Genomic DNA, 21,620 nt, shown 5'->3' with positions numbered 1-21,620 from the left:
ACATAATATTATACCCAATGTCCTGTGCCCACTTTATCATAGCTGATTTAACCGTTTCATCCTGTGTATTCCACCTCAGCAGCAAGTTATACATTCTTGAAAGTAATTTAGTCTTAGGTTCTAACAGTTCTGTTTCTAATTTCGATTTTTCCACCTGGAATCCTAACTTTTTGTCCAATTTAAAAACCTCTTTAATCTGAGCGTAGTGTAGCCAATCTCGCACTTTATCTTTTAATCTCTCCAAACTCTGCAATCTCCAGTTGTCTCCATCTCTTTCTAATATTTCCCAATATTTTGGCCATTTGACCTCCATATTGGGTCTTTTCACTGCTTTCGCTTCCATAGGTGATAACCACCTCGGGGTCTTATTTTCTAATAAGTCCTTATATTTTGTCCAGACATTAAACACTGCTTTCCTGACAATATGGTTCTTGAAGTTCTTATGTACCTTAACCTTGTCATACCACAAATATGCATGCCAACCAAAAGCATTATTAAATCCTTCCAAATCTAAAACATCAGCGTTTTCAAGAAGCAGCCAATCTTTCAGCCAGCAAAAAGCTGCTGATTCATAGTACAACCTTAAGTCTGGTAGGGCAAAGCCCCCTCTTTCTTTAGCATCAGTTAGTATTTTAAACTTAATTCTGGGCTTTTTGCCCTGCCAGACAAATTTAGAGATATCTCTTTGCCACCTCCCGAAACACTCCATTTTGTCCACAATCTGTAAAGTCTGAAAAAGAAACAGCATCCTTGGCAATACATTCATTTTTATAGCAGCAATTCGACCCAACAAGGAAAGTTTCAATCTTGACCAGCTTTCTAAGTCCCTCTTAATTTCTAGCCAGCACTTTTCATAATTACCCTTAAATAGACTCAGATTTTTTGCTGTTATGTTCACCCCTAGGTATTTGACTTTTTTCACCACATTTAACTCTTCCCTCACATGTTCCTTTCATCCATTGCCACATAACCCCCAGCCAACTTCTCCTGAATTTTTCCTTTCATTCATTTGCCCCATCCTCACGAGCCCAGACACAAGTCCTCCTGTGCCTCTCATTAATCCATCATGCTGCACGTTCTACTGGACCATATAGAAGTCCTGCATCGTACTCATTCATTGATAAGGGGAAAGGCTTGTTGTGAAGACCAGTGCCAAGAGATTAAATTGGGCAGATCGTATTAGAATTTGGTAGCTGATCTTTGTCAAACAAAAGCCACAGAGTAAAGTTGCATTTCCCAAAGAGAAGAAGAAGAGTTTATCAGTACCCGAAGGAGTCTCAAAGCAGCTAACATTCTCCTTTCCCTTCCTTCCCCACAACAAACATTCTGTGAGGTGAGTGAGGCTGAGAGGAGTGTGACCGGCCCAAGATCACCCAGCAGCTGCCTGTGGAGGAGCGGGGAAGCGAACCTGGTTCCCCAGATTACAAGACTACCGCTCTTAACCACTACACCACACTGGCCCTCAGTGTGACGTACACATGAGTAATAAGTCAGTCTTTGGACTAATTGCCATTTTACGTGCCCCCTGCAAGCTTTCAAGTTACACAGAAATTTAAAATAAGTCATGGAAGAACAGGATATAGCGCTTGGAGGAATTTGCAGCCAGAGTGGAATGTGTAGGTTAAGAAAGATGTTGGTTTGAACACATGAGCGGTGGTGGAGATTTGGAGGAGCTGTAGGCTAAGTGAACCAACAAAATATGACACGTGTGTGAGTTCTAGCTCCTCATATTGCTGAAGAGAGTAGCCCCGGTTCTGACACCTTTTCGCCTTGCTTCCAGCTTGCTGTGGAATGGGCAGTTTGTCACAGTGCGAAGCTTAAAGCCCGAGGCCCATCCTCACTGCAGTAAAATGCGTGGCGCCCTGGACTTGCTCCTCGCTGAACAAAAATACTGCAGGTAATTCCAGCTGGCGGGCTTCGGGACTCAGATCATGGAGGGATAAGCCCTGTTGTTATGAGGGCTCTCACTACCGTTTGTTCAGCATGGCTTCCGTGTTTCCTTCAGCCAGCTCCACCACCCCCACCTTCTGCTTCTCTTGGCCGTGAGCCCATCTCTGGACCTGCAAAACCTCCAGCTCGTTTTTGAGAGGGTGGGCATGTGTTCCCTCTACTACGCCTTGCACTGTGAGGTAAGTGAGAGGGTCGGGGAAGCTCGGCTCCTTTCCTCGCTTCCGAAGCTTATCCCTCTCCCTCTTCCCCCACTGCAGAAGTCTAGCTCCCCAGCTCCCTCGGCGACACTGCGTTTGCTGCTGCAAGTCTCCGAAGCGCTCTTGTTCCTGCACTCTCGGGGTTATATTCACCGGGCTGTGACCTCCCATGCAGTTCAGCTGGTGAGACCTGGACTTGCCAAGCTCAGCAACCTCGAGCACATGCAACAGAGGTTGGTTGGAGCAAGTGCGGTCTTTGGGAGACCCCAGTAGGAATCCTCGGGACATTTGACTGGTTTCAGTTCTGTTTCAGCAGGGCGGAGAAAAACAGGTTAGCCCAGCCTATTCCTCCAGCCCCTGCTCTCTACAACTGGCTGCCTTTGGAAGTCATCAGAGAGCGCCCGGCTTCCGTGAACTCTGACCTCTTCAGCTTCTGTACGGTGATCCAGGAGATCTTTACAGGTTGGTTTCTGGCCAGGGTGGGAAGTGGTAGGCAAGACTGGCATGTCTCAAGGAGCCCAACGGCTGACCATAAGTTCTCAGGGAAATTCCAATTGCCCAGAAAGGTTTGCCTTGGCCTATAACTGTATTAGCAGAAGAGAAGCAAGCAAGCACTTTAAAATGGCGCCACAGTCGTACCTTGGTTTTCGAACAGCTGAGTTCTCAAATGTTTTGGCTCCCGAACGCCACAAACCCGGAAGTGAGCCACAAACCCAGTTTGCCAACTAATTTTGGAAGCCAAATGTCCGACAGGGCTTCCGATTGGCTGCAGGAGATTCCTGCAGCCAATCAGAAGCCGTGCTTTGGTTTCCGAACGTTTTGGAAGTCAAACGGACTTCCGGAATGGATTCCGTTCGACTTCCGAGGTACGACTGTATTTTTAGAATTAACATTTTTAGGTTTCAGCGTCAAGCTCCAAGACCTGCATTATTTGAATATATTTTTTCTCCTTAAGAGTGCAAAGCTAATCTACAAGGATGGCTAGAGGGTAAGAAGAATAAGTTTACAGAGAATTCCATCTTTTAGAGGATCTGAGAGGTGATTTGGCAATAGACCGTTGGTGAGAAGGAGAATTGGGTAAGGGGCTCTTTTAACAGAGGGAGGTATCTAATACATAGCATAGGTTGACCATATGCAATTACTTAAAATACTAATGCAAAGGTGCTGAAATGGGCTACCAGGAGGTGAAAGAACTGGAGCTCCTTCCACATGAGGAATGGCTGAAATGTCTGGCATTCTTTGGCTTAGAAAAAAGGCAGCTGGGGGGATATGATGAGGCATGGTGTGGGCACTGGGGCTAGATTGCTCTTTTTCTTCCATTCTCATAAAACTAGAACTGGGGGAAATTGGAGGAAGGAAGGAAGGAAGGAAGGAAGGAAGGAAGGAAGGAAGGAAGGAAGGAAGGAAGGAAGGAAGGAAGGAATTTATATACCACCCTATACCCGGAGGTCTCGGGGCAAGTTCACAGAACAAAATCAAAATATAAAACCACAAAATATATAATCAAAATAAAAACAACAACCCAATAACCCTCCCCCCCCAAAAAACGCACATTTTAAAGGGGCATTTTAAGTTGATTAACAGTAGATTCAGCACAGACAAAAGGAAGTATAAACAGGGTACAATTAACTTTTGGAATTTGATGCCGCACAATGTGAGCTTGGAGGGCTTCAAAATGGGATTGGATGGAATTGTGTGGGTTTTAATTGTGGAAGTTAAGCAGGTCCTCTTGGGTTCTGAGTTGTTGTTGTTCTGGATCCCAGTTCCTTGTTCCCTTGTCCTCTCAGCTGACTTCTCACCTGGTTTGCCTCCCTTGGAAACTGAGTGCTGGGCTGGACACACCCTTGTTCTGATCCAGAAGGGCTCTCACTTAGGTTCTTACTTCCTTCTCCCCATGAAGGAACCTCCCTTCAGCTCTGAGGCAACTGTTTTGGTTACAGATTTAATATGATTGCTGTGGGCTGAGGGGATTAAGTTGTTGTTCACTTCCCTCAGCCAACGCAACTCAGTCACCCCAATCCAAAGTCCAGTAGTGCCTGCTCCCTGACCTCTGGGAAAGAGGGAAGTATGGAAGCGTAGACTAATAGTATCATAGAGCCATTTGGGATCCCTAGGATAATCTAGTCCAGCTCCTGCAAAGCAGGAATATGTAGCTGTCCCACATGCGAATCGAACCTACAACCTTGGTGTTATCAGTAAAGGGATGCAGGTGGCACTGTGGTCTAAACCACTGAGCCTGCTGGGCATGCCGATCGGGGTGACCACGACAGGGTGAGTTCCCGTGGCTCTGCCCAGCTTCTGCCAACCTAGCAGTTCAAAAGCACGCCAGTGCAAGTAGATAAATAGGTACCATTGCAGCGGGAAGGTAAACAGTGTTTCTGTGCGCTCTTTCTGTCACAGTGTCCTGTTGCGCCAGAAGCAATTTAGTCATGCTGGCCACATGACCCGGAAAGCTGTCTGTGGACAAACACTGGCTCCCTCGGCCTAAAAGCGAGATGAGCGCCGCAACCCCATAGTCACCTTTGACTGGACTTAACCGTCCAGGAGTCCTTTACCTTTATATATATCAGCACCATGCAGTAACCTACCTATGGCAGGAGTTAGTTTGGAGAAGAAGTGTGGGTGGGGGTGCCATTTCAAACATCCCTGCCCAATATTTTTCATGGCAGTCCTTTTTTTAAAAAATAAAAAAATATATGAAGTACTCATAGCTTGATAAAAAATATATACTGCGGGCACCAGCACAGAACAGTTGAAATGGGGTGTCAAAAATGAGGCAAGTGCCATCACAAAAAAGTGCTGACTCTTCTAGACTTATAGTGGGTCTGCCTAACTTTGTGTTTTATGACCCTGCAAGTCAAGCAACCTGTATTTTTCAGGGGAAGTTCCTTGGGGTGGTTTGGATGGCCTCGCTGTGAAGGAGAAGATGGAGGCAGGGCAGTCTCTCCCGGCTGATGCCCGTGTGCCCCAGCCTCTCTATGAGGTGGTCAAAGGTGGCACAGCCTTGAAGGAACGCGATCGGAAGGGTACTTTCCCCGACTTACGCTATGTTTTGCGGGCAGCCCAGCAGGTGAGGAGTTAATGGGTGTTTCTTTAGTTTGCCTCCATGTTGTTGTTGTTGTTGTTTAAATTATAATAACCAGATTTATTTATTTTTTCAGTTTGGAAAGAGATTGAGAAGTGTGAGACGGACAAATTTGTTTTAAATGGTTTTTTATTGTCGTTTTTGATGCTCTAACCCGCTCCGGGGCATTAAGGTGAAGGGCAGGCAACAAATACGTCAACAAAATGAGATGAATGGCAGGTGAAAGCTCGATGTCATATAACCTCCCCGCAAGCAAATTATTATTATTATTTTATTTATTGAATTTAGATGCCGTCCTATACCCAGGGGTCTCAGGGCGGTTCACAGAATAAAATAAAGATATAAAACCACAAAATACATAATAAAAAAATAAAAGCAACAACCCCATAGCTTTCTCCCCCCCCAAAAAAAATATATTAAAAGGGCATAAGATATAAATCAGATCAACCCAAGGCCTGGTTAAAAAGGAACGTTTTTGCCTGGTGCCAAAAGGTGTGTAATGAGGGCACCAGGCAAACTTCCCTGGGGAGGGCATTCCACAGATGGGGAGCCACTGCAGAGAAGGCCCTGTTCTCATGTTGCCACCCTCCGGACCTCGAGGAGGAGGCACATGAAGGAGGGACTCAGAAGATGATCTCAGGGTCCGGGTAGGTTCATATGGAAAGAGGCGGTCCTTGAGGTATTGCCCAATAGCTGCTTAATAAAGACCATATGTAAGCTTTGTGCAGATAACTTGGGGCGAGTGCTGGATAAGCCAGTCTTCTGAAGGAGTCCTTACTGTCATCTCTATCTTACCTGAAGGAAAACATGAGACAAGTTGAGCTCAGGTTGCACCTGGCTTCCTGATTATGCAGCGCCTCAAGCTTTTCTCTAGGAATAAGCAAGCTGCCTCCGTAGCCCTTCTTGTAATTATCGTGATCAGAAGCATACGGTGTCTTATTTTTCTCTTCCTAGGATGCCTCAGGGGGCATCCCTCTCGTTTCATCAGCAGCATCGACTCCCAAGAAGCTCTGTCTGTGGGCAGGGCAGGCTGAGTCAGACGAATCATCCCTTCCAATAATTCCTGAAGGTCAGTTGGATCCCAAACGGTAGGAACTGGCCAGGATGCACAACGGGGCTTTGCTTCATGGGTTCAGGAAAAAAGACACGGGGAGGAGGAAGTCAATGTAGCACTGAATCAAAGTCCTTTAGTGGTGTCCTAGTTGCAGTAGTGGAATGGACTTGTGCAAGAGAAGGTTCTGGAAGCCAGCATGGTTCTTGTGGCTGGGTGTGCAACAGGTTGCTGTGGCCTTGATCTTGTTCTTGATCTTGTTGTACGAGCTTCCACTAGTGCAACCATTGCGCTGGATTTCATATTGTGCTACCATTCTTGCCCTTATGCTGTGTGGGCAGAGAACAGTGAAACTAGGCCCAAAATCCTGAGGACAAGTGACCAGAATGGATTTGAAAATTCAGATACTCTCTTGGTTAGTGCTTTTTTCCCCTTAAAAAACGTTTAGAGGTACTCTCATTTTGACTCAAGGAAATCACCATTTCATAGTTCAAAATGGGGGAAATAAATACAGTAACTGGACAACAGTACAAAGAACATGCATTACCTCATATTACATAGCTGACAGCTCACTGTAACTTCCATGTTGGCACGAGGTTGTGTGTGTAACATCTTCCCGACTTTCATCAGTAAAACACCACACATCCACTTTCCACACTGCTTCACACATTAAACGCTTGCTTTCGTCTGAAACACAGGAAACACCGTGACAGGAAATGAGGCCGCCATTGGAGGTGGTAACAACGAAACTGACCAGTCACCGCGCTAGATTCCAGCTCCTACTTCACACATTAAACGCTCGATTCCATCTGACACACAGGAAACACTGACAGGAAATGAGGCTGTCATCGGGGGGTAGCAATGGAACTGACTATTCATAGAGCATAAACTATTTTTTTTAATAAACAAAACAGTTTCTTCTCCTGTTCGATTCACAAAATGTTTAGGGGTACACTTACCCCTGCATCCCCCCAGAACAAAGCACTGCTCTTGGCTACGAATCTGATGCTTTGTTAGGCAAGACGTTCTCTCTCATAGGTTTGCGTGAGGCGGGAATTGCAAATTTTGTAGACTAAAGCAGTGTTTTTCAACCACTGTTCCGCGGCACACTAGTGTGCCACGGGGTGTTACCTGGTGTGACGTGGGAAGAATTGAAACATTCGAAAGATTTAAAAATAAAGTATTTTATAATTTTTCATATTTCTGTTTACTTACTATTTCATAATAAAGTAACTATAAAATACTTTCTTTTTGTTTATTTGATTCCTATTCAAGAGAATTACTTTTTATATAGTCAATATAGGGACAGAGTTAATTTTTTTAACATTTTCTAATGGTGGTGTGCCTCGTGATTTTTTTCATGAAACAAGTGTGCCTTTGCCCAAAAAAGGTTGAAAAACACTGGACTAAAGAAGCGTGTTGGTAATAATGACTAATAAAAATAACAACTGAATAAAGAAGAAAGGGGGAGAAATGGAGGCTTGGGAAGGAGCTAAAAATGCTCGTAGTTCTATATGCTCTCGTCTTTGTCTATATTCTTGTCCTCTAGAGCCGCCATACTTTGAGGTGGAGACTCTCAGCCGGAGTGCAGAACAAAGCACTCCCAATGCCCAGCCTGAAAGTGAGACAACCAGACATGCACAGGTAACAGATGACCAAGGCAGAATAATGGTGCTGCATTCTTGAAGCTTCTGGAACTTTTTCCTTTCTTCTCCTGTGGAGGACCATATTCTGGCACAAGCTGCTCCCACCATGTGATTCCCTAGGATGGGCTGTCATAGCATAGGCTAAGAGGGACCCTGACCCAAAAGGCGGAGCTAGCTGCTCCAGCACCCAGAGTGGTCTGAGGGGGTGGGGCTAGCCACCCGCGGGAGTGCACCAGCAGAGCATCCCAGGGGGTGCAATGGCGGGCATCCTGGGCGGAGGCGCCAGTGGTGGGGAGAGTCCCAGGGGGGCGCCACTCACAGCAATGTCATCCCCCAACAGGGATGATACCCTGGGTGGGGTGGGCCGCACCCACCTTTTTCTGCCTCTGCTCTGACCTCTAACCTCTACCATTAGTTTGTGTTCATAGTGGATAAATCTGATAGGGTCGCCATATTTCAAAAAGTGAAAATCTGGACACAAAAGTTGTTGGGCTCCCCCCCCCACACTTTTTTGCCGATTTTCGGAAATTCCGCCCAGTCACTATTTCCGCACGTATGGCAGCTCCAATTCTGACAAAACAGGAGTGGAAATTGCCAATGCTCGCTTACTCGGATCATGTCTGGAACAAAAGTCAGTCCAATGAATATGGTCAGCATTCACTGTTGCTACTTTCAGTCCCTGAAAGAAGTGTAATTGATTGCATAAGTTTGCATTGGCTTCCCTTTGCCCTGAAATGAACGGGATGGAATAATATAATGACAATACAGTTTGTGCAATTAATTACACAAATTACGTAAGCTACGTAATTTTGTCACAGTGGACAGCAAGGCGAATAATGTCGGTTTTGGCAGAAGATGAACTGCAGCAGAATGGCAACGGTGCTGCGTGTGCTGAGTATGGGGTGGGATGGAAAATGATGCCTCCTGGAAGCCTTAAGTCTACTTTTCTCAACTACATCATGTCCAATTATTGAAGAGGAGGGACTCTTCCCACTAACAGGGCCTCTGGTAAAGTTTATTTGCATAGCGCCGCCTAAGAAACAAGGGGAGGAATAATCAATGTCTGGTTAAACTCCACCCCTGTGGGTTCAATGTTGCTTTCTTGCAGAAGGAAAATGATCAGCAGGGAAATATCCCTTGCAAATCCTCTCTGGGAGAGCACAAGAGATCAAACTCTGAGAGCACCTGTGAACCAGCGAGCAGCGGTGAAGAGGACACAGCCGAGTCAGATAACAGGAGCCTGGTTTCTGCAGATGTGGTGAGATTCTGTTGTGCTTCACTTAAGCTCCATCAGCCCTGATCTGCAGGCCCCTGAAACCAGATCACAGGAAACACTGGCTGCTAAATCCAATATATCCTCATGTTGTTTTAACCAACTTCCCACAGGTGTGACACCCCACACACAAAGAAAACCCCAACCAGTTGTCCTTTCACTTTCCCATTATTGTCGTTTAGTCGGGTGTGACTCTTCGTGACCCCATGGACCAGAGCACGCCAGGCATTCCTGTCTTCCACTGCCTCCCGCAGTTTGGTAGCTTCAAGAACACTATCCAACCATCTCGTCCTCTTTTGTCCCCTTCTTGTGCCCTCCATCTTTCCCAACATTAGGGTCTTTTCCATTATTAGGACTCTCTTAATAGGCAACTCAGCTCACTAGTGATTATAAGACTCCCTAACCTCTAGTTAGGGAGAGACATCACCTTGCAGAGACATCACCTTTCCAACAAAGGTCCGTATTGTTAAAGCTATGGTTTTCCCCGTAGTGATTTATGGAAGTGAGAGCTGGACCATAAAGAAGGCTGATCGCTGAAGAATAGATGCTTTTGAATTATGGTGCTGGAGGAGACTCTTGAGAGTCCCATGGACTGCAAGAAGATCAAATGCATCCATTCTTAAGGAAATTAGCCCTGAGTGCTCACTGGAAGGACAGATCCTGAAGCTGAGACTCCAATACTTTGGCTACCTCATGAGAGACTCCCTGGATAAGACCCTGATGTTGGGAAAGATGGAGGGTACAAGGAGAAGGGGATGACAGAGGACGAGATGGTTGGACCGTGTTCTCGAAGCTACCAGCATGAGTCTGACCAAACTGCGGGAGGCAGTGGAAGACAGGAGTGCCTGGCGTGCTCTGGTCCATTGGGTCACGAAGAGTCGGACATGACTAAACGACTAGAAAACAACAAACCTCTAGTATTTGCCCTGTTATGCATATCTCTTGTTTCCCACCCTAGAGCTATGTCTTGTCCTCTTCTGTTTCTGTGCTTTTCCCATCTGTTCCTAACCATTTCCGCACTTCCAACCCACATCCCTTCCAACCTGCACCCATAGAGGCCTATACATTTGCAACCATGCTGAAATGATTCACATTCGATATGCAATTGACACGTGATCGCCTTCTCCTTTTGGAAGACGGAGGCAGAGCAGGGGCAGGGCGGAAATTGCAGGCCGTGCTTATTAGCACTCAGCTGACACGCAAGGGGGGCGGGAACAGAACCCCCACACGAAATGGGGTTATACCCCTGGTATAAGACTCAATGCTGCCACTTCATTCTTATAAAAAGGCTTTTTTCCACTGATGAAAGGAGTTTTCACTGAGTGTTTATCGAGCTGCATCGTTGAAACCGTAGTTTTGAAGAAATAACTTTGTATTTGGAAGGTGCATCTATAAGTCTCAGCCAGATCTTATTAGAAGTGACCTTCCCTCTGAGGTGAATGAAGGGGGAATGGTTTTTCGAAAATCGTACCTGCCAGCTCCAGCTTTATGTGAACATAATTACAGTTTTTGCCTGATTGTGAATGCCTTTCTTGGTGACTAAAAAGTTTTTTAGTCTACTGAGTTCATTGATTAAAGTTCCCTTAATGAGATCAAGATCTTGCTCAAAGCTCCCTCATTCTTGGCCTGCACCCCTCAGTTAGCTGTATCGCACCCAGGACTTTTTTTCCCCTCAGCCGCAAGTCAGTTCCAGCATCTCTCAGGTGGCCGCCATGGCCGCCAGTGGGGAGTCTCATTCACAATGAGTTCTGGCACCTCTTTTTCTAGAAAAATAGCACTGTTGTTGTTGTTGCTTAGTTGTTTAGTCGTGCCCGACTCTTCGTGACCCCATGGACCAGAGCACGCCAGGCACTTCTGTCTTCCACTGCCTCCCACAGTTTGGTCAAACTCATGCTGGTAGCTTCAAGAACACTGTCCTTCCATCTCGTCCTCTGTCATCCCCTTCTTGTGCCCTCCATCTTTCCCAACATCAGGGTCTTTTCCAGGGAGTCTTCTCTTCTCATGAGGTGGCCAAAGTATTGGAGCCTCAGCTTCACGATCTGTCCTTCCAGTGAGCACTCAGGGCTAATTTCCTTAAGAATGGATGCATTTGATCTTCTTGCAGTCCATGGGACTCTCTAGAGTCTCCTCCAGCACCATAATTCAAAAGCATCTATTCTTCAGCGATCAGCCTTATTTATGATCCAGCTCTCAACTTCCATACATCACTACTGGGAAAACCATAGCTTTAACAATACGGATCTTTCCTCTCATCCTAGCATATCCTTCTCCCTGCTTCCCAAAATTTGCTCTCCTCACAGTTTTGTTATCTCCTTTAGGGAGACTCCGTTGACAAGCAGGAGTCAGCGTTTGTGAGCAGTCTGCAGGATTCGGCCTGTCTCTTGGCAGAGGCCCAGGCCTCCTTGGAGAATCTTGAGAAACGCTTTGCTTCGGGCATCCACATGCTAGAATCCTTAGTCGGCCAGCAGGGGGCACCAGGCCGAAGCTGCCACAGCGATGGAGCCTTGCCTAAGCAAGTAGCACTGGGTGAGCTTGAATCGTGGAATCGAAGAGTTGGAAAAGACCCTGAGGATCATCTAGTCTAACCCCCTGCAGTGGATTCCTCCAGCTGTAGATCCTTAACCTTAAAACATTTGAGATGGGCTGTCCAAATTATATTTTGTGGTTTAAAAGGGTCTGGATCCAGCAAACTAAACAAAGCATGGAAAGATTTACTGTTAAGGTTACAATCTAAGTAGGAATTATTGAGGGACGAGGCAAAATCCAAATCATTTTGAGGGTCTTTTACACAATCAAGTGGTGTATAATTTTTGTGAAATAAATTATTTGCATAGATAGATGGTTAGATAAATGAAAGCTATCTATCTATCATCTATCTATCTATCTATCTATCTATCTATCTATCTATCATCTATCATCTATAATATAGAAATGTCTATACCCCACAGTGGCAAATGGGAAGTAATATAGAGTTGAACTGATACACTCTAACAAACAGAACCTTTCTATGGTTTTAGGGAGAGGTCTTTCCTAACAGGGCCACATGAGATATCTTAGCAAGGGATTTTGTGAACTGTCTGGAAAGCTTTTTCGTGCATACAGAGTATGCATCGTACCTTTAAACTACAGCCTATCTGCCACAAAATCTCGATCCAATGGAATTGGCCTTTTGTGTATTGAGCTGTGCCATCAATTTACAAAACATCGCTGTTTCCCAGCCTCAGTTTTGAACCTGCTAGGTCAGGGGGTCAGCAAACTTTTTCAGCAGGGGGCCTGGTCCACTGTCCCTCAGACCTTGTGGGGGGCCAGACTATATTTTTCGGGAAAATGATGAACCAATTCCTATGCCTCACAAATAACCCAGAGATGCATTTTAAATAAAAGGACACATTAAAGCTAAAGGGACCCCTGACCATTAGGTCCACTCGACTCTGGGATTGCGGCGCTCATCTCGCTTTATTGGCCGAGGGAGTCAGCGTACAACTTCCATGTGGCCAACATGACTAAGCCGCTTCTGGCAAACCAGAGCAGCACACGGAAATGCTGTTTACCTTCCCGCCGGAGCGATACCTATTTATCTACTTGCACTTTGACGTGCTTTCGAACTGCTAGGTTGGCAGGAGCAGGGACCGAGCAATGGGAGCTCACCCCGTCATGGAGATTTGAACCGCCAACCTTCTGATCAGCAAGTCCTAGGCTCTGTGGTTTAACCCACAGCGCCACCTGCAGCCCTAAAGGATACATTACACTCATGTAAAAACACACTGATTCCCAGACCGTCTGCGGGCCGGATTTAGAAGGCGATTGAGCCGGCTCCGGCTCCGGCTCCTGGGCTTTAGTTTGCCTACCCATGGGCTAGATTCTATATCCAAGCAGTCAAATGATGTTGCTCATGGTCTACATTATGCCATACCAAATTCTTGCCTCCCTGTCCCCGTTTACATTCTTAAGATTAATGTGCACCTGTCTCCACCTGCAGAAAAGTGCAAGGATCACACTCAAAACCGCTCCCTGCAGACCCTCATTGATTTGTCAGCCAAGGCTAGGAAAAAGAAACAGGTAGAATTTTATTTTATTTTTTTAAGGAGAAAGCTGCCAGCTCCCTGTGTCATTCCCTTATGGAATCCTAACCATTCCCTAACGGTAATAATTTTCCTCCACAGCGAAATCCTGTCTCTGCAGAGATTTGCCACAGGAAAGAGAGCACCCCTGAAGGACCACCTTGCTGCTTGCAAACGTACGTGGGTTGAACATTTTCACACAGGATTGAGCTTTCAGCGCATGTTACCTGATAGATCTGATAAGCAATGCGCCTTCTTATTTCACAGGCATTTTCACAACTTCCCTAAAATCCGTGGCTCAGTTGATCTTCCAGTTGGTATGTTCTTGCTGGATTTCGATCCTATGCAAGTGAATCCCAGTGGATTCAATGGGACTTTCTCCCAAGGAAGAAGGCACAGGGTTCCTGCACCCTTTAGGGGCGTGAAATATACTGGGAGTCGAGAGTGGATTTCATGCTCTTTATTCAGCTCATAGTGGTGAGGAGGAATGGAAGTTCCCCCAGAATGTCTGCCTTATATACATTATTTACACAATGGGCCCCACGTGATTGGCTAATTCCAGGATTCTCCTGTAGGCCAATCAGGTTGCGGATTCCCTTCCACCTGGAGCTGGATTGGGTGGCTCCTGTGGACCAATCAGACTGCTGCATTCTGGATCCTATTCAACTCAGTACATAGCAGGGCAGTATCTTGCTAAACTCAGTTCTGCCACTGCAGTAACTTCTGGCTGCACAACAGAACTTCCCCTCCCTCTCCTCTTTCCGTGATCAGTTCCAGAGGATTTAGGATTTAATGGTCAAATCTTTATCCCATAAACATTCCCCCCGCCCCCCGGCGTTTAAAATTTTAGGAGGTCTTGGCTTTGCGCTGAACTCTCAGCAGTATAGGGACAAATGTGTTTCTTTTCGTTTTAATATTTTAAATCAGGGGTGAGGAACCTGAGGCCCTCCAAATCTCGCTGGGCCACAGTGCCCCCATCTTTCCTGGTCACTGGCCTGGTGGCTGGGGCTGACGTGGGTTGGAATCCAACATCATCTAGAGGACCACAGTTTCTCTAGGCCCTGTTTCAAATCAAATTAAGGGACAGACAAGTGGCTTCGTCAGACCCAGGTCTTCTCAAGTAGATGGGGTCAGGGTGGCAAAGACACAGGCTCTCACAGGGGAAAGAGCAGCAAGTGTCAGAGTAAGTCCCTCTTTGACAGCAGACAGAGACAAGGGGGGCAGGAATGAGAAATTACTGAGTGAAGGGGAAGAAGCAGTTGGCCACAGGAATATGAACTTTGTACACACCGAGACGCAGGGAGAAAGAACACAGAGGCTAAGCTCAGAGAGGGATACAGGGAGTGCCATCTCTCAAATCTTGTAGGATCACGAGATTGGCCGAGAAGCGTGAAATTAACAGGAAAAGAAAGTGGGGGTTTTCCTGTTGGGGGAGAAGGGGGTGGAGCTCAGTTCCGGCGACGCTTATGTTGGAGGAGGACTGAATTAGCTGAGCTGCGATTGGGGCTCTGTGATTTACCAATAAATCAGAAATAATTAACTACTGGAGCCGTCTCATGGGGGGGGGGACACCTGCCTGACAGCAGGATATCCTGGTTACTCACAAGCAAGGCTGACCTGGAATGCTTTATAGCAGTGTTCCCCAACCTTGGGCCTCCAGCTGTTTTTGGACTACAACTCCCATCATCCTTGACCACTGGTCTTGCTAGCGAGGGATGATGGGAGTTGTAGTCCAAAAACAGCTGGAGGCCCAAGGTTGGGGAACACTGCTTTATAGGAAGCAGGGTGTGTTATCACATGGCCAGCCCTGTTTTGTAGGGACAGGAAGTTGCACCACCTTGGTGCTAGCAATAAAACCCAGGAGTATTCTCACTCACACACACACACACACACACACACACACACACACACATCCCGCTCCACCTGCACCATTGCCTAGAAAGATTTTTCAGCATTAAAATAAAAAATAAAGCACTACAAGACCAAGAAGCCCTGACAGTATTGCTTCCTCCTACTTTCATTTGTTGGTAATTACTCTTCTGAACTCGTTTCTAAAACCAGGCATGTACATTCTGGAAGTTACTTCTGCCTTACGTTTCTCTCATTTCTTTAAAAAAAAAAAAAACCACATGGAACTGTGTTTCAAATACATCTTGCACATCCCTCCACAGGTTGGACCTCCTTCAGGAAATCATCCAGGAGCTGCAAGGAAAAGGCGATTCTCCCACTGTGAGCCAAAGTAGGTGGAGCAGTCTGTGTACATACATACTTTTAAAGCACATTTATAGCGCCGGCTCCCCCCAAACTTCAGTTTGCGCCTCACAGCTACAGTTCCCAGCATCCTTAACCAACCACAGTTCACATGTACTTTAAATGTATGGCGTGTATGACTGAAGGACGAAGCACATATATATCCACTGTTCTAAATATGTGGCAGAGTAGTGAAATAAGTTATTTGTTTATGTATCGAAACAGTTGTACAGTGGTACCTCAGGTTAAATATTTAATTCATTTCGGAGGTCTGTTCTTAACCTGAAACTGAATGAATGAATTTATTACGGTCATAGACCAGAAAAAACATAAAAAGCAACAATAGTTTACAAAGGGAATAACGGTGTCAATTAAAAATTGTAAAATTATACATAAAAGCAATACACATATGCACACACACCCACACCCACACCCACACACACACATATATGCACTACAGTATATGTATAGACTTAAAAAAATGGGGGGGGGGCTTGTCCAGGGGTCAAGTCTTTTACTTTTTTACAGCTAATGCCCTCCGCTTGATCGCAGCCGCAGAAAATTTGGCCACTTTCAGTGTTACTTCTGGGTTTTTATCTCCTAGTAGGATTTTCAGCCGCTGAGATTCAGATCGACCTGGAAATTTCTGAACGATAGGGGAGATAAACAGTGACCTAATATCCCCGTAAAGGTCGCAGTGTAACAACACATGTGAAGCCGTTTCCACCTCTTTCAGACCACATGGGCAAACTCGTTCAGCATAGGGTGTGCCCTCGTATCTGCCCTTTAGTAAGGCAGATGGCAGTACATCAAATCTGGTAAGGGTAAACGCCCGCCTGTATTTTGCGATTTGTAGATCCAGCAAATATGGTGTTAGATTAAACCCTTTTCCATAATCTTGGATAGCTGGATATTTATCTATCTTGCTCATATGGTCCTGAAGCTCTACATCTCCTATTCGCTGGCTCACCATCCTTTTAGCCTTTTCAAAACCTGAGGCTATAAGTTCTTGTGGGGAAAGCCCCAGGCCCTTCAATTTTTCATAAAGCGACAATCTCCATTTAGACTGGAACGGGTCTAGTAGAGTCAATGGAGCCACTCCCACTGGGAAAAATATGAGTTTTAGCCAGAAGTGAATCTTCAGGATCCATATCCTGGCATTAATAGGGAGTTGACCTACCTCCAGCCTGATGGCTGTGTTGGAGACACAGGTAGGTAACCCTAGTAGGGAGCGGTAAAATTTAGTTTGTACAGATTCCAGGGACTTGAGTTTTTGACAATTAAATATCTGGGTGCCATACATCAATTGTGGAAGTATTTTTGCAACAAAGACCTGGGAGGCAGCAGGAACATATTGACCTCCTTTTCTGTAAAAGAATCTTATGATAGCTCTGGAAGATCTTTGCGCATTTACAATGGAGTTCTTAATCTGATGGCACCAAGATCCCTTCTCATCAAAAATTATTCCAAGATATCTAAAAGATGTTACTTGCTCAATAGGTTGGTTATTAATTTTCCATTTATGTCAGAGTTTTCTCTTGGAGAACACCATAATTTTTGATTTAGTGTAGTTTATTATTAGGTGTTCAGCTTCACAGTACTCTGTAAGAGCTCGTAAAAGTTTTCTTAGACCCACACAAGAGAAGGAAATAAGTGCCGCATCATCTGCGTACAAAAGGACTGGGATTGGTATATTATTTAGGTTTGGGGGATGAGTACTTGCTTCCTCCATCTTTCCGACTAAGGAGTTTATATAGAAGTTAAATAGAATAGGGGCAAGAACACAGCCTTGCTTGACACCATGGAAACTTTGGATTTCCTTTGATAGGTTCCCATAACGGTCGCATCTAACACGGATCCGAGTATTTTCATGTAGTCTACGGATAAGAAGCAAAAGACGTCTATCGATGTTTGTGGCATTTAATTTTTCCCAAAGTCTGTGCCGGGGTATCAAATCGAAAGCTGATTTGAAATCTATAAAGGCTACATAGAGGGAGCCTCCTTTCTTTGAGGTGTATTTCTCCACTAGATGTTGCAATACCAGTCCTTGGTCTAGAGTTGATCTATGTGCCCTGAAACCAGCCTGGGCTTCCTTTAGGATGTGCTCCTGTTCCAGCCAGTCCGCAAACTTTTCACGTAAGTGAGTTGCATAAAGTTTGCTAATGATGCTTAAGAGACTGATTGGTCTGTAATTGGCTGGATCAAGTTTACAGCCTTTCTTGAATATGGGAACGATAATTGCCAATCCCCAGTCCTCTGGTATTATTGCTGTTTGATCTATGCTGGTGAATAGGGTGGCAAGGACTGGGGCCCACCAGTCAATATTGGCTTTGAGAAGCTCAGGAGAGATATTATCTGCTCCCGGGGCTTTTCTGTGTTTGAGTGCCTGAATAAGTCTCCTGATCTCCGCAACCGACACCGGAGGCCACTCATCACCTGCCGCACACTGTATTAGTGGCTGTGTCAAAGGCAGAGCTGAATATGAAGATTGGAAAAATGCCTCCCAAGTCCCTGCAGGTATAGTATACTCCACTTCTGAGGAGGTAGATCGCACTCCATTTGCTACCAGTCTCCAGAAGGCGGCCGAATCTCTCTCTCTGGATGCATCTATTAGGCATTTCCATTCTCTTTTCTGTGCCAGGATTTTTTTGTTTTTGATCAAGATTTTATAATTTCGTTTATCTTCAAACCAGACCGTGGGGAGTTGGGGTAAATTGGCAGATCTATAATTCTTGTATTTTTTCAGTAAGTTTAGCTTCATGTCCTGACATTCTTGATCAAACCAGGGTTTGGAGTTTTTATATACTGAGGATTGCCTACTTGACCTGTTCCTTTTTTCCTTCAGGGAATCTTGAAGGAGTGAAATTAACTCCTGAAATAAATTTATCTTTAATTCATGGCTTGAGGAAGTTATAAGGTTTTCTCTCTTAGTGAGGAATTCCTTTGAGCATAGCCTACTTGAAATTTCCTTATGCAGTTCATCTGTCCATCTGATACGAGAATATCTGAGCTCCAAAGCTGTAGGGCTCGAATGTTCGATTTTCTCAGCGCAGGATAAATCCTTTCCCGCAGCTACGAGTGCACTTAATGGCAGATGGTCACTGTCTAAGCGCTCCTCCACTTTGCATTCCAGAACTTTGTTTTGAAGATCATACGACACGATTATATAATCAATTGTGGAGGCACCATTGTTAGATATAAATGTGAATTCTCCGACCTTCTCCCCCTCTGTACGGCCATTTAGTATAACCAAGTCCAACTTGTTGACCAAGTGTAATAGGCATAAGCCGGCATAATTGCAGCCTTTATCCTTTGAGATTCTAGCTGGTATTGAGTGGGCTTCCTCTATAATGGGGGCTGTTTCATGGAAATGGGCATACAAAGCCTCATCAGATTGTCCAGTTCTGGCATTTAGGTCGCCTGCCACCACTACAGAGGCATCAGGAAATTGATTTGATAGTTTGTCAAGATACTGTTCTAACTGAGCCCAAGTATTTCTTATCAGTCTTTTCTCTCTTTGTGGGGGTAGGTATACGTTAATCAGCAGCAAGCTGTGGGTTCTCCACTGTACTTGCACAGCTGTGGCCAGATGGTCTAGTGGGTCTAGTTTTTTAAATATGGCCCTTAGCCTTGTTGAGATTAAAGTAACTAACCCACCTTTAACTCGCCCCCCTCTAGTACTTAAAAGACCTGGGAGGGAGAACGCAGAAAAGCCATTTAACTCCACTTCACTTGTGCTCCAGGTCTCCTGGAGAAACACAATGTCATGTCTCTGGATATATTTAGCAAAGGATTGGTCAGAAACCCTCTTTTGCCAACCTGCAATATTCCAAGTTAGCAAGGCAAGGTTGCACGTTGTCTTGCCAAAAGTTGATCTTAGTCAATTTGCCTTTGAAAGATTTTTAGGGCCTATCTTTTTATCTATTGGTTGAATTTCGTTCATTTTGGCAATGTCCATAGATGTATTATCGCCCAGGTACTCAATGGAATCAATTGAAGGGTGCAGCGTGCTAACATTAGTGATCAGTACTCCTTTTTTTGGCGAATCTACCTTGAGGTGTTCTATTTGACTGATACCAAGTTCATCCTCATCCAGGTATCTCATGCTGGTCCAAGAGCGCGTTGTGGTTGTCATAGGGATGGTTTCCTTCTTAGATGGTAGATTGTTGCTGTCCCTTACGCACTGTGTTAGATCTGTTGCTGTCAGGTTTATCTCTGCAGCTGCAGAGGTATTATAAAGGTAGTCTTTCATGGTTGCCATAGGGATGGTTTCCTTCTTAGATGGTAGTTTATCCCTTGCGCACTGTGTTAGATCTGTTGTTAACAGGTTTATCTCTGCAGTTGCAGAGGTATTATAAGAGTAATCTTTCATGGGGTCTGTCTTGGCTTTTTCAGAGAGGTTCTCTTTCTTTAATTGGTCCGTTGCCGGTTCTTTCTCTCTTACTTTTTCCTGAGCATTCATCTCTGTTAGCTTATTTCTAAGGGTCTCCAATCTTCTCAAGATCTCAGATTGGGCAAGGAAAGGCAACAATCCAAACTGATTTATTAATGCCTTTTCTTCTGGATAGAAGTTATCCGTCCCCTCATTAGGCAGTCTCATCTCCTGTCTTAGTTTCAAGGACCCTTGCTCAGTATGTTCCAGTTTGTCTTTGCGAGTTCCTAAGAGGGATGGTGGAACGCCAGACTCTTCGAATAGGCGGGTCACCAACAGGCCAGCCCTCTGGAGCCTGTCCCTCTTGTCCAAGATTTGTTTAGTTACCGACCAGTCCTTAAAGGTCACCACGACTCTGTTTTGGGCCTTATCAAAAGGAAGAAATTTCACGCTAACAATATTTTCTGCTGGAATAAGGCCTCTGATGACTAAGTCAATTTTCTTAAGTATATAAATTCTCTGTTGTGCAGGTGTGGAAAGGCCTCCATGCTTGAAGAGAGGGAGGAGGACTAGTTTATGTTTAATTAAAATTAAGTTCTGGCTCTTTTGTGCTCCCTTCTGGGGAGTTTCTTGCTTTGGGTCTGGAGTTTTCTTTAGTTTGCCACTAGGGGGCAGCGATTGTTTTACTTGCCTTGGAGGGCTAGCCACCTGACGTTTATTTAAAATGTTTGGGCTTTGACTCTTATTTGGCGTTGTTATGCTGGGGTTCTTTGTGCTTGAGTTCTCCAAAATCTTGAATAACTTTGAGAAGTTCATTTTCCCCGTCCAGGAGGGCAGCTTAGCCTTTCGGCCTATCTTCACATTCTTCGGCTTCTTCTTATGCATTGGTCTCTTTCCCTTTAAGGAAGGTTTCCTAGTGGCCAGTACTTTCCCTTGGACTAGTTTGGCTCTGCTTGTTTTCCTTTCTTTGATGTTGGGCTGGATTTTATTTCCATTTGGCTTATTGCTGGCTTCTTTGTGAAAGTGGCAGTCCTCTTTCCTCCTGATTAGTTCAATCAGGGAGGTGAGCAAACCCAAACATTCTGAAAGAAAGTTTTTAATTGGCCCCAGTTCTTTAATTAGCTGAGTTTGATGTTCTTCCAACAGATCTTTGTACAACCCTGTCATTATGTAATTAAAACTGCCCAGATCTGGATGTCGAGCTCTTGTGTGATGTAGTTTGTTAAGGGGTGGAGCTGGAGATAAGATGGCGCCGGCAGTAAGTCTTCTGTGAGCCTCAACAGAGTGAGTAGGAGCTTTTTATAGAATAATAACAACAATACAGAAAGACACTCGGAAAAATCAAAGTTTAGCCTGATAAAGAATCCGGGAGCTACCAGGAGGTATTTTAAACCTCCCCTTTCTCCTCTCCCCTCCGGAGCTTCTTTTTTCCTTTTTCTATCTGCCCTTTGTATCCCGCGGAAGCTATTCAAATCTTCCAAGGCCATCCAGTGCTATTTTGAGGCTATTTGAGTGCTATTTTGAGGCTATCTGAGGCAAATTCCAACCTCTGAGCTCCTTTTGAATAAGGTCCTAGCACACGGCTAGAGAAGATAACTCAAATGGTACTTACAAGACAGAATTACAAAGAACTGGGGATTCCTTTAGCTCAAGTACAAGCTGTTGAACCCCCTGCCCCAAAGAAAAAGCAGGCAAAAATTCCATATTATTTTAAACCAAAAGAAGAAGAAATAAA

The 21,620-nt window shown here is 45.1% G+C and overlaps 1 protein-coding gene across 7 annotated transcripts in view; it reads left to right on the top strand.

The window, feature by feature from the left end:
- LOC309364433 (inactive serine/threonine-protein kinase TEX14-like) overlaps positions 1-21,620 on the top strand; it is a 33,911-nt gene that overhangs the window by 9,446 nt on the left and 2,845 nt on the right. For 5 of the 7 annotated variants that reach the window (XM_081901698.1, XM_081901702.1, XM_081901703.1 and 2 more), the window contains 12 exons: positions 1,781-1,897; positions 2,006-2,129; positions 2,208-2,380; positions 2,461-2,609; positions 5,027-5,217; positions 6,187-6,301; positions 7,833-7,927; positions 9,038-9,187; positions 11,521-11,728; positions 13,182-13,261; positions 13,366-13,439; positions 15,435-15,502. In XM_081901698.1, the coding sequence (XP_081757824.1) occupies positions 1,781-1,897; positions 2,006-2,129; positions 2,208-2,380; positions 2,461-2,609; positions 5,027-5,217; positions 6,187-6,301; positions 7,833-7,927; positions 9,038-9,187; positions 11,521-11,728; positions 13,182-13,261; positions 13,366-13,439; positions 15,435-15,502 (1,544 nt within the window). Of the gene's footprint in view, positions 1-1,780; positions 1,898-2,005; positions 2,130-2,207; positions 2,381-2,460; positions 2,610-5,026; positions 5,218-6,186; positions 6,302-7,832; positions 7,928-9,037; positions 9,188-11,520; positions 11,729-13,181; positions 13,262-13,365; positions 13,440-15,434; positions 15,507-21,620 lie in introns of all 7 variants that reach the window. The other 2 variants (XM_081901699.1, XM_081901700.1) reach the window with 2 other exon arrangements.

Source organism: Podarcis melisellensis (assembly GCF_964234715.1).
Source record: "Podarcis melisellensis genome assembly, chromosome: 2".
NCBI lineage: Eukaryota > Metazoa > Chordata > Lepidosauria > Squamata > Lacertidae > Podarcis > Podarcis melisellensis.
Note: the sequence above shows the minus strand (reverse complement) of the source record. Positions and strands in the feature narration are given on the sequence as shown.